Raw genomic sequence first — 11,413 nt, forward strand, 5'->3', positions numbered from 1 at the left:
AAGTGACCTACAGCTGGAGGAGTTTCCAAACAGGTGGAAGGGACTGGATGTGACACCAGCAGCCAGTACAGTCCCCACCATCAAGGCAATGCCAAGGAAGCTGAGCTGGGATGAGCTCCACACCCTCGGAGCAGCTCCACCACCCTTCCTACGAGAACCTCCACACAAGTTCTTCCACAGTTATCAGCATGTTCCCTTGATTTACAGGAATTTAAGACAAGGATTGGTGCAAAGTAGGAGGAATACTGTTCCTCAGTAGCAGTGAAACAAGTAGAAATCACGGACTACACCAACTCCACGCAGCACATATTAAAAATATCCCAAACCAGCTTAGTGCCCGTTAGGAATTATCGCCAGCTCAAGGCTTTGGATTTTTGCACCACACTAAGGTACATGTTCTGCTTAACCAAGTTAGCCAAAATTTACTGTAAACCCTCAAATCAAGCCATTCACAAGCAGCCACAAGCCTGTTCTTTCTCTCTCCCTAAATAATCCAGAACCTACACAAGACAGATGCAGTTGTTTTGCATTTCCAAACAACACCGAGGCGTAGATTATTAAACCCTTATTTACGTGTCTGGAGCTCAGCACATACTTTGCTCCTTGTTTCCCTCTAATACACAGGTTATAGCATCAAGTTTTTAAAATAGTAAGATTTTCCCCTACTCATCTTGCTGTTCAGAGAGCTGAATTACACGAGTGTTTGGTTTTAGGGACAAAGATGGAATTTCCCCCCTGCAATTACTTTCATATATACAAATGCAGTATATATTTCATATATATATATATATATAAATATGAAAGTTATATATATTCATATATGTATACGTCTGTTTATATATGTATATGGGTGTGCATATATCCATATATATGTATATAGATATTTATACATATAAGCATCTAAGCCTTTTCTATGTGAAATGCACAACCTTTACACTCGGCTGAAGCATCTCCCCCGAAAGCCAAGGTACCAGTTCCAACCCGAAGATTTACTTAAGATCCATCAACAAACAAATGGATTCGTTTAACCGAGGCTTTTCTCTACGACATTGCCTTTTAACACTCTTCCAGACTCATCTGAAGCTCGCCGCTCCTGCGCCCGTGCCAAGAATGCCGAGGTCACTTCCCAAAAAAAACCCAGCCCCGAGCATCCCGATGAGACGGAGCTCCTGGCCAGGTGAGAGGCCTGAGGGATGCGGCTTTCCCGAGAGCACGGGGAAAACGCGAACTCTCCGCCGCGGGAAGGACTCGGGGAGGCCGGACAAGGTGGAGTGGGTTCCACACCCGCCGAGACACCCCGAACCCCGCTTATCTCCCGCCGGCGCAGCAGGTACCCCTAGGGGAGGCCCAGCCGCCCGCACACACGCCCCGACAGCCCGCACACACCTCTATGTATCCGGCGAGCGCTGCCGCGGGCCCGAGGAGCACCAGGAGCAGCAGGAGCGCGGAGCCCATCGCCGCCATCATCACCCGCCGCCGCCCGAGCGCGACTGCGGCCGCAGCGCCCCCGCGGGGCCCCGCCTCGCCACGCCACGCCCCCGCGCCGACTGACAGCCACGCTAGCCAATCGCCGCGCAGCGCTGCGGAGAGACCCCGCCCACCGAGGTGAATGGGGCGGAGGCCCGCCCCGGCGCCGCTGGTAGCCAATAGGAGGAGGAGAGGAGAGGGCGGGGCCGCCCCGGCAGGAAATGGCGGCCGGGGCTGAAGGGAACCCTCAGGGGAAAGTTCGCGGGCTGTGACTGGGCTGCGTCACCGGCACCCCGCCTTTGTCACCCCACGCTGCCACAGACATTAACCCGAAAAGACCGTGGGCTGTATGGGGGTCTGTGGACTGAACACTGCCCAGCACTGCGGTGAGCGAGGGGGCTCTGGGGTAGGAAAAGCCAAGGGAGGCGTTTTCCTCATCTAGAAAGAAAACAACAAGGTTTCCCACTCAAAAAACCAGCTCTACATCCACTCCTGGTTCCTTAAAGCCCTTGACCCAAGACAGGAGCAGCAAGTTCCCAGCCCTTCTTGTTTCACAATAAAACTCGATACAGTTGTGCTTTTATATACATATATATATATATATATTCTTAAAATACAACTATTGAATAATAATCATCAATTTCTTCATCCTGCTGCCAACACTGGATACTCACCAGGCACTACCTGGAAGAGAAGACAACACATGTGCTGCCAACCTCTGTAAACACAGCAAAACGCAAACTTTTATTAAACAACAGACACGTATTTAATTAAATATTTAATTAAACATCACATTCACCATCTCCAGTTTGTGCAGCCATGGGTGTGACACAGCCGTGCCTTTCCTTTCAACCAGAGCACGGCACCAGTTGCTTCCAATGCAGATGTTCTGCCACTGTTGGAGCCACTATTTAAAGACACATTTCTGGCTTAAAAACCAAGGGGATTTGTGCCAGATTTGCATTGAGGCTATTTGAATTTCACCACATTACTTATAAACAGAAATTTAAAATAAGCCTTTCAGGAGCAAATCAGAGCTACCAACAGAAGCTGCTGATACCACAGTCCTTCCACGTTGGTGCAGAACAATTATTATCCCCTTTTTAGTACTTTATTTAGTTTTCCCAATAGAAATGTACATCAGTCAGTTCAGGCATGACAAATGCCCACACTGAAGATGCAACCGCTAAAAGATCCCACTGGTTTGAAGAACATGACACCTTGAAAAATCTGATGTAAACCAATATATTTTAGGGTTATTTTTTTTAAGCACAAATAAACAGTGAACTCATAAGAATTAAGTTAGAAAAGCAGTATAATGGAATCACACAGTGGATTGGGTTGGAAAAGCTCATCTTGTTCCACCCCCCCCGCCATGGGCAGGGACACCTTCCACCAGACCAGGATAGACTATCCTATAGATTCTATAGAATCTATGCCTTTTTGTATGAAGATATGTGAGGCGCTAATATAGGATGGAAAAAGACCATAGTACAAAATGTCACATAGTTATAAAACCTTTCCATTTGCAGCTTCCATGTTCTTTAATGTCTCTTCCAAGTGCTATTTTCTGAAATAGGAATATTGCCGAAATGTTGCAAATGGGGCAAATCTATGATAGATCAATAAGCCCCGTTTTAATTAAAACAGCTGACCAGTCCACTGGTCATTTATTATAGTCTCTTTCTCACACAATTTGAAAACTCTTATATCTCTTTTACTGCAGTCCTCTGGCATATTTAATTTCCTTTTCCACTTGGCCAAATTCAGTTGAAAAATTAAGTAACAAGTTGTTTTTGAAAACTGACACATTTAATGTAAATATTTTATTGTGTAAAATAAATACATGAGTAAATAACAAGACATTCTGAGTTAGGCTTTTCCCTTGTTTGAGAAAAGGAGGGATTTTTCTTCCTTCCCAGGTAAAAATGTACAAGTTCTTTATAAATCTTTGGATAGCAGCTTTCATTGGAGGTTGAATTTATATAGTATTTAAAGTGCTATATAAATTAATATACTTTTAATATTTACGTAGTGCTTGGTGAGTATTAATTCACGTTCACAACCCTGACTGAGACAGCCCTGATTCCAAGTGTTATCCTATAACACATTCCCCGTCATACAGAGATCAGTCCTCCCAGGACTAAAAGGCCCCAGAAAAAAAAAAGGTTTAAGCCACCAGATCTTGTTCATTCCTTGGTGATGCAACTAAATTCATACGACTGCAGGAGGGGAGGGAGGGAGATGGAGATACAGCAAGATGCAAATGGCATTCCAGCAGCTGGGAAAAAATACCCAATGGCCTTCAGCATGGAAATGCTTTAGAAAAGACTGTTTTCAGATGACTGCTGTCAACATGGGAGAAGGGGTTACTGCAGGTGTGCTGGCACTCTCAATGGTTGTGGTTAATTCAGTGTACAGATCTCTTCCAGGTGAGCACTGGTACTTGTCTGTTGCCTGTGACAACAGCACCAGTTTGAATCAATGCTGCAGCATTCCCTAGAACATCCTTCCTGCTGTTAACTTTCCAAGAATCCCATTTTACACGCTTGTTCCCAGGGCTCTCGGTGCCATCCCCAGGACGTCAGTGCTAACGAAGCACTAGGAATCTCATCCTCACCTTTGGCTGCTATTGTTTATTCTGTAAGAAATTCTCAAGTGAACATCTCTGCCCGTTAGCACTTGCAAGAACATGACTGTGTAAACAGAAAGAGCATATTTATGATTGCAAAAATGTGCTCTGAGAGGGTAATGTTAAACTAGATAAAAGGAGCAAACAGAAGTCATAGAGAAATGTATTTGGTATACCATTAAAGTCTCTGGGAGCAGCAACTTTAGCAAACTGATGAGATCCTGCCAGTACCTGGAGAACGAGTTCAGAGAAGTAAGAAAGTCTTCAAATAGTCTCACCATTCTCTTAAACTCCACCAAAAAAAAATCATAAAATCAATCTAGCCTGTGAATTGTAATATTATACAGCTCTTTTAATTAAAAATCTTCACTGAAGATTTAAATGGAAGATCCTATCATTTGCATTAGCTCTGTGTGCCAGTATGTGCAAGGAAGAGCTGGCAGAGGTAGGGTTCAGTCAGTCTGGGTTTTAGGAGGTAGAATGCAAACTAAAGTTAGAAAACAACTACAGCATGTGGTGGGATTTAGTAAAGAACTCCTTTTTACTTATTATTGGAGTATTGCAATCATACAATGTTATTACTGCTGAACACAATTCAGCAATATAAGAAATACTAAACAGCGCTTCTAGAAAAAATACAGTGTACAACTTGCACAAATTATACACAATTAACTGCCCCAACTCTTGGAAAAAAAACCTCTGCCTGTCACCAGGGCTGTGTGAGGGACACAAAGCAGTGCAAAACTGTTATTAGCCAACTAAAACATGATCAACATCCAGCTATGTAAGTGCCTGTGGGAAATAATACTTCTCCAAATCCAGAAATAACATCAGAAGGTTGCCAACGTGCTCTGGAATCGGTCATCTATATTTGGCTGCAACATTTCTGTGTGGAAGTCCAGTTTTGCAGCCCAGCCTTCCATCTGTGACTCGAAGGACAACACGCTGGGGACAAGACGTAGGAAGTTCAGCAGCAGTGAGATGGAGGCAACTGCAGGAGAAATTGGCTTTAAGATATACAGAGAGGAGGAAGGTGTTCCATAGAAAGAGGGCAACAAAAAAGGCACAGAGAGCTTCCAGGCCTTGAGAGATAACACAAGGCAGACAGGAGCTTAGAAACAGAAAGGTGATTTCTATGGGAATACAGTGAAGTTTAGGAAACTGAAAGGCTGGAAAATAAATAAGGACAGATGCATTCCAAGTGGAGTCATACTATAAAAACAGTGATAAATAATAATTGCAGGAATAATTGCAGGTGTGAGGAGAAGCAGCACAGGAATCTGTGAAAAGGAAGTGACACAGTGGTGGACAACAAGCCTTTCTATTTCTGCTCAAAAACATCTTCAAAAAGGCTTGGCAGGGAAGGAAGAAAATCTGCCCTTCATTCTGTCTATGAACCCTTAACTCTATGGCCATTTTCCCACTGCTCTGTTCCATGCCTGAAACAGTGCCATTAATTTGGCTTCCACACAGGTGGGCTGAGATGTTTCAAGTGGGTAGATGTGAAGAGCAGTTTGTGGTGTGTTCATCTCTAGCAGCACAATCCTTGTCTACACACTGCTAAGGAAACAATCCTGGCATAAATCCCCACTCTCCTGGAACTACAAACTTCAAAATAACCCTTCAGTTAGGTTTGGAGATATTACTGCTTTGCTGAAGCACCAGCACAGGAAAAAGGTGGCATTGCATTGGAAAATGAAAAATACATTAATCCAGGATGCTTAAGGCCAGCACAACAAGAGCATGGCTGCTAAAGGAAGCTGCTGCTCCTTCAACACCCTGCACATGAATCTCAGCATCCAGAAAATGTGCCAAAGTCTATGATTTCCTCACATTTCTAGATGGAGGGCAAAACCAGTGATCATGGTGAATTTAACTGTTTTTCTGAAGACTACCCAAGGCAAAAGCAGTGTCTGAGAGACATAAGGAATCCATTTTGGGATAGAATTGCACATCTCTAGGATTCACTATCCAGGAAATGAAATTACCTGTGATATATAATTCAATAGAGTAATGAGCCTACACTCAGACTGAGGATCCCAAATGCAGAAATAGCAGAGCCTAACCTCCTTTTTAGCTAATACACAAACTGGGAATTTATGCTGCTCATTATCTCTCTCCAGATGGATCTGAGGCTTTGGGCACTGACAGGATCTCAAGGCAGAGCAAAGCCTGATGCTTCTCCAAGGAGCTGAACACAAACACTGACCCTGACACAGGGAACTCAAAAAACGGAGGGTCTAAAGGTCTACAAATAAAGGCACAGTGAAGACACTTGGGGGCAGAGAGGAAGGAGAGGCTGCATTGCAGAAAATATGTAGTAAACTCACCCTCTTGCATTGTAATATCTTCCTGCAATGGCATCCTGTCTTCTTTATTTCTTTTAGTCCACCTGTGAAGATGAAGTGACATTTAATCTCTGAAGATTGCAGGATCAGTCGTTCATGTATCAAGGCAACCAAACCACTCCAGGTTAAATAAGCTGAACACCACAGTCGTGGTAGGAAAGCCATCTGAAAACTTAAAGAGAAAAAAAAAATCCCACAATTGAAAAGAATCCACCACCAACTGAGCATATTTTCCACAGATATTGGCTCATTGTGGTGCTGAGATTCCTTTTGTTGTCCTTGGATGTTCCTTCCCTCTCCCCTCATCTGCTTGCCTGTCTCAGTCTCATTTCATCAGTGTGAAAGGTGGTTCATTTTATAGAGGTCTTCTATGAAAGATGAAAATTCAAATATGTTATAATTAGCTGCAGTTCCACATAAGTCAGTATTATTGCAGCTTTTATATTAGATCTTCATTTGTCCCACAAAGGTGTGTGTCAAATATTACAGCAGAATGATTAATGACATCAGACATACTGGAAGGATTAAGCGTTGATGCAGGAGAGTTGCTCAAGAGGAACAATTTTAACTTCTTTTCACTCATAATTTATTTTTGTCCTCTACTGTAAAAGAAACCTGAAATGGAAAATAAAAATGGCTTGTGTTACTGGCAAGCAAAAGAAGAGATCTGATTCATGATTGAACTCTTCATTTAGTATTCATTGGTAGATTAAAAGCCAAATCATCTTAACAAATGGCACAGCAATGAAAAACATGGAATATAAAAACCTCAAGACTTCTGCTGAATAAACGTGGAATCGTTTGCAGTAGCTTTGAAGATAAGTGCAATTCAACAGTAAAAAAATCTACCCCTCCCTCCACAATCAGGTCTGATTCAGTGCCTGCTCCATCAGGCATCATGGAGTAACCTGTGCTAACAAGCTCTTTCATGGCACACCAAAGTCACCTTTTATTTCTCCCCATCAGTTGTTTGAGTAGTTACTCAGTTTGCAACCAACAGGGTGTGTGAGGAAGGAGCTGATGACACAGGAACAGGCAACAAGGAATTTAAAATGTCTAGGAGACACATCATGCCTGTTGATGCAAATTACTGGGAACTGTAGATTTCCATCAGCTGCACGATACCTTTAAGTGCTTATTTTTCTGGTCCACTTAGAAGCAAAATAACTCCAAAAATCCCCTCCTTACTCACTTTAATCCAGTATCAGCACAAAAAGCTGCAGTTTGCATCATTCTATTTAAACAAATATTAAGACATTTCCTGTTACAATCACCCTTAGGAGCCTCACAGCTCCCAACCACCCAGTCATTCTTCTTATTTCAACACAGGAATATTTACTTTAGGTGCTGGAAATGCACACCCTGGAGACGCAGGAGTTGTGCTCCAGGAGCCACAGGGACCTGCAGCTTTGCCCTCCAGCACTGTCACCTTTGGGAAGCAACCGAGGGGCCTTGTCTAATCAGCAGCCTGGTCCTCAACTGAGAGTTGGGGAGGGGGGGAAATACAAAAATAAAAATCAGTGGGATACTCAAATTTACAGTCACAGGAACTCATACCTCTAAACTCACTCTACAAGTTTTTTATTCCAATGCCCCAAACACAGACAGGGCTCTCCAGCACTATTGATTTATAAACTCATTCAAGAGAGAGGCTTCGTATTGTGCTCCAGGGTTTTTATAACCTTTGAAACAGAGTTCTTTGGAGGGGCCATAAGAAAATGAGACGTAGCAGTGCTTTGGCAGTTTTAAACTCCTAAAGCAGCAAGAAGTTGGGATAGAGGTTCTGTGGTTATAAGAAATAGAGAAATATATGTATTTGAAGTCAGTGTCAGGTGAATAAAGGCAAAGAGCAGAACACAGCTGAAAGGAACTGGGCCATGTGAGAAGATGAATCGCAGTGTCTCTGAGGGAAGGAGTAGGCTGCCTACAACTTCCACCCCAGACCTATGGCCCGAGGCGGAGCACAGCCCCCTCAGTTCTTCTCCTCAATCACATTTTCTCAGAAGATGAGTCAGCTCCTGAGAGATCTTTAAAAAAAATAAAAATAAAAATCCCCATCCTGTAACTTTCCAACGGTCTTTTCTCATGTCTTGCAAAGGGCTGAATTCAAAGTTGCTCCCTTTATTTTACAACTGTATTTTACTATGATTTTCCCTCACACACAGGAAGAGAGAACAGCCTGTGCTCTCCCCTCCCAGCTCACTAAGACTTGAAAGATTCCTTTTCCCCCACAACATTAAAGACAGTTTGCACTACAATAACGAAAAACACCATTTTGCAGGAGAGCTTCACAATGATATCAGCATATTCAGCATTTTCTGAAGCAAATTACAAGGATTCCTCCAAGTCTAGGCTTTTCCTTGTCCTAGTCACTTGGTTGACTCCCCAAGGTCTCCACCAAGATGCAGCTCATTGGTTAAGTTACATAAAAGGAGCCTTAAGTAGAGCACTCTATTGAGGTTTGAGTTTTCCCTTTAAAATGCAAATGGCTGGTAGTTAATTCCCTTTTGGGATTTAAGAGCTGAATTTAAAATGGGAAATGATGATACAAAAATATACTTCAGAAAGCATTGCAGTGTGAGTAATGAAACCTTCGCCACGTGAATGCAGATCCTTGGGGTCAGCAGACATCTTCATTTATCTGCATTTTAATAGTTTACCTCAAAACTGCTTTTGGCTAAGTTTTTCCTCAACATATTACCTGGTGCAGTCTCAGTGGACTACAAAGAAGGCAAAATTTGACTGCATTTTCTATTTTTTAAAATCTCCTAGATCAACACATTTAAATACATCAATATTCCATTGTGTATGATAAAGATCTCCCTCTTGTCTCTTCGAAAGTCTAATGAGACCCTTTCCATACTTCCTGAAAATACGGCTGGACCACAGACCCATTTGCCAGCTCCTTTTTTTGACGGGGAAGGCTAAAAAGCAATCCAAAAGAAGTGTCTGTTTAGCAAAGATGTTAAATCAATATTCTCTTCCCAACTGCCAAAGGAATGTCTTCCATCTCCCTTTCTTTTTCATAATTACGAGTTTACTTCTAAGGGGGGGAATAAGCATATATAATTATGTCCTTAGCTCAATTTATGCTTAAACACATGCATAGACACACAGACACACCCTGCAACCTTAGAGGCAACTGTGGGATGCAAGTGCTCTGATCTGCATTTAAAATTCAGAGTGCTCCACTCCATGCACGATCAGGCCTTAAGTAACTCAACTGGATTCCTTCTATTCGTTCTGTCTTCTGGAAAATATATCTTTACATAACCCTTCAAAAGAATCATTTCTATGCACACGGACACTGACACAAACACATACACCAGTTTTCATAAACCTTATCCCAGCAAAGGTTGGAACTGTGCTGGCATGAGAGGAAAACTACAGTTCACAACAGGGAACTGCAAAGTTCCTGGCCTGTGTTTAGAAGGGCCTAAACCTGGGTCTGGATGAAAAACTAGAAATTATTTGTATTTGGTGCACTTCCTTTAGCACGTGGGTGCAGAGCTGGAGCTGTGGCCAGAGGGTGAAATGAGAGCAGCCCTGAGCCAGGTGTCCCCCCTGGCCAACACCACGTGCTGATCCAGCATCATCTGGATCATCCAGCATGAGCACAGTGTAGATCCCTTGGCAGTGTCAGTAATTAAATACCTGCACCACCTCAAAACCTAAAAAACAAGGACTTAACACAAGTCTTATTTCAAGCTTTCCCTCCACCTATACAAGAACATATCAAATAGTCAAATTTTTCCTTTTTGCCCTTCTTTGGTTTCCATGTTTTTCTGCACACTGCAAACTGGCCAAGTTCTCCAGGCTCTGTTCTCTCTTTTTTTTTTTTTTCTTATAGGCTGACTTCAATCAAACCCTAGATCTGAAACTCCCCACACAACCAACAAAGAGCGTATTTCAGAATGTTAAATTTGAGAAGTCACAATAAGAGCTGTGCAATTATACTGTGATATCACTCCCAGAGCACTGTTATTCCATTGTGAATGAAAACAGCATCTGGCATAGGGCAGGAAATCAGTTACCAAAGGAGTATCCAAGAAGTACAGCAATGAAAAATAAGATTTAAATGAGTTTATGGCTATGTAAGTTGTTCTATTTGCTGGGAAGGTACTTCTTTAAAATCAGAGAAGGAAAAATATTGCACTTGTTAAGTCTTTTTTCCACCTTTAACTCCAGTATTTGCTAATACCTTTTCAACAATTGCATAATTCACTATTGAGCATTTCATGGTGAGAGAAGCCAGCAGTCTGTACAGCACAGGGCTCTTTCATTCCTCTTTATTTCCTGTTTCTGTTATCAACCAACATGTCAGCTGTGAAAGAAAACCTGGTGAAAGACTGTGAAAAGAGATAAACTCCCAGCAGGTGTCACAGAAATACTGGATTGGCTTTTAGTCTTAATTATACCTTCAGTGTGGTTTCCTGTGTTGCAGTTGCTCTATACTAAACAAAAGAGTATTATTTCAACATTTTTTTTCTACAGTTTCTGCAATCATTATAAAGAGAAAGTGAACAGGTGAAAATAAAACTAGGTAAGAGATGGAAAAAGGGCAAACAGGTATTATCAGCATGTGTCCTGGAAGTTCTGCAGGAAATTAATGAGGAAAGGGAACAGAAGGGGTGCTGGAATGTGGAATTCAGTGTAAAGATGAACACAGAAGATCGCAGAGTGGCTTGGGTTGGAAGAGATCTCAAAGATCATCTCACTCCACCCCCTGCCATGGGCAGGGACACCTCCCACTAGCCCAGGTTGCTCCAGGCCTCATCCACCTGGCCTTGGACACTTCCAGGGATGGGGCAGCCACAGCTTCTCTGGGCATTTACAGCCTTTTGCAGGTGAGGAGAACCATGATGATGTGAAGCTGCTCAGCCAACTTTTAGGCTATTTTTGGGTGAAACAGAACTCACCAGGGAGATGAATTCAGCCTTATCAAGCTCATCTGAGGAGTGAAAAA

At 42.7% G+C, this 11,413-nt stretch overlaps 1 protein-coding gene and 1 long non-coding RNA gene across 7 annotated transcripts in view; both read right to left on the reverse strand.

Moving 5' to 3' along the window:
- APLP2 (amyloid beta precursor like protein 2) overlaps window positions 1-1,493 on the reverse strand; it is a 45,341-nt gene extending 43,848 nt beyond the window's left edge. For all 5 annotated transcript variants that reach the window (XM_017809631.1, XM_017809630.1, XM_017809629.1 and 2 more), the window contains exon 1: window positions 1,387-1,493. In XM_017809631.1, coding sequence (XP_017665120.1) covers window positions 1,387-1,467 — 81 coding nt within the window. In that variant the 5' untranslated portion in view covers window positions 1,468-1,493. The remainder of the gene's footprint in view (window positions 1-1,386) is intronic.
- Window positions 1,494-2,294: 801 nt separating this feature from the next.
- Window positions 2,295-11,184, reverse strand: LOC108494775. 2 transcript variants are annotated; one of them, XR_001873955.1, is made up of 4 exons: window positions 10,649-11,184; window positions 6,964-7,062; window positions 6,430-6,491; window positions 2,295-5,090 (listed from the first exon to the last, which is right to left on the reverse strand). It is a non-coding gene; the product is annotated as an uncharacterized LOC108494775 (long non-coding RNA). The 2 variants fall into 2 exon arrangements; XR_001873956.1 differs by having other exon boundaries at window positions 6,430-6,619.
- Window positions 11,185-11,413: the final 229 nt, after the last annotated feature.

The sequence above is a fragment of the Lepidothrix coronata genome, unplaced genomic scaffold, assembly GCF_001604755.1.
Source record: "Lepidothrix coronata isolate B3197 unplaced genomic scaffold, Lepidothrix_coronata-1.0 Scaffold27, whole genome shotgun sequence".
In the NCBI taxonomy this organism is placed as follows: domain Eukaryota; kingdom Metazoa; phylum Chordata; class Aves; order Passeriformes; family Pipridae; genus Lepidothrix; species Lepidothrix coronata.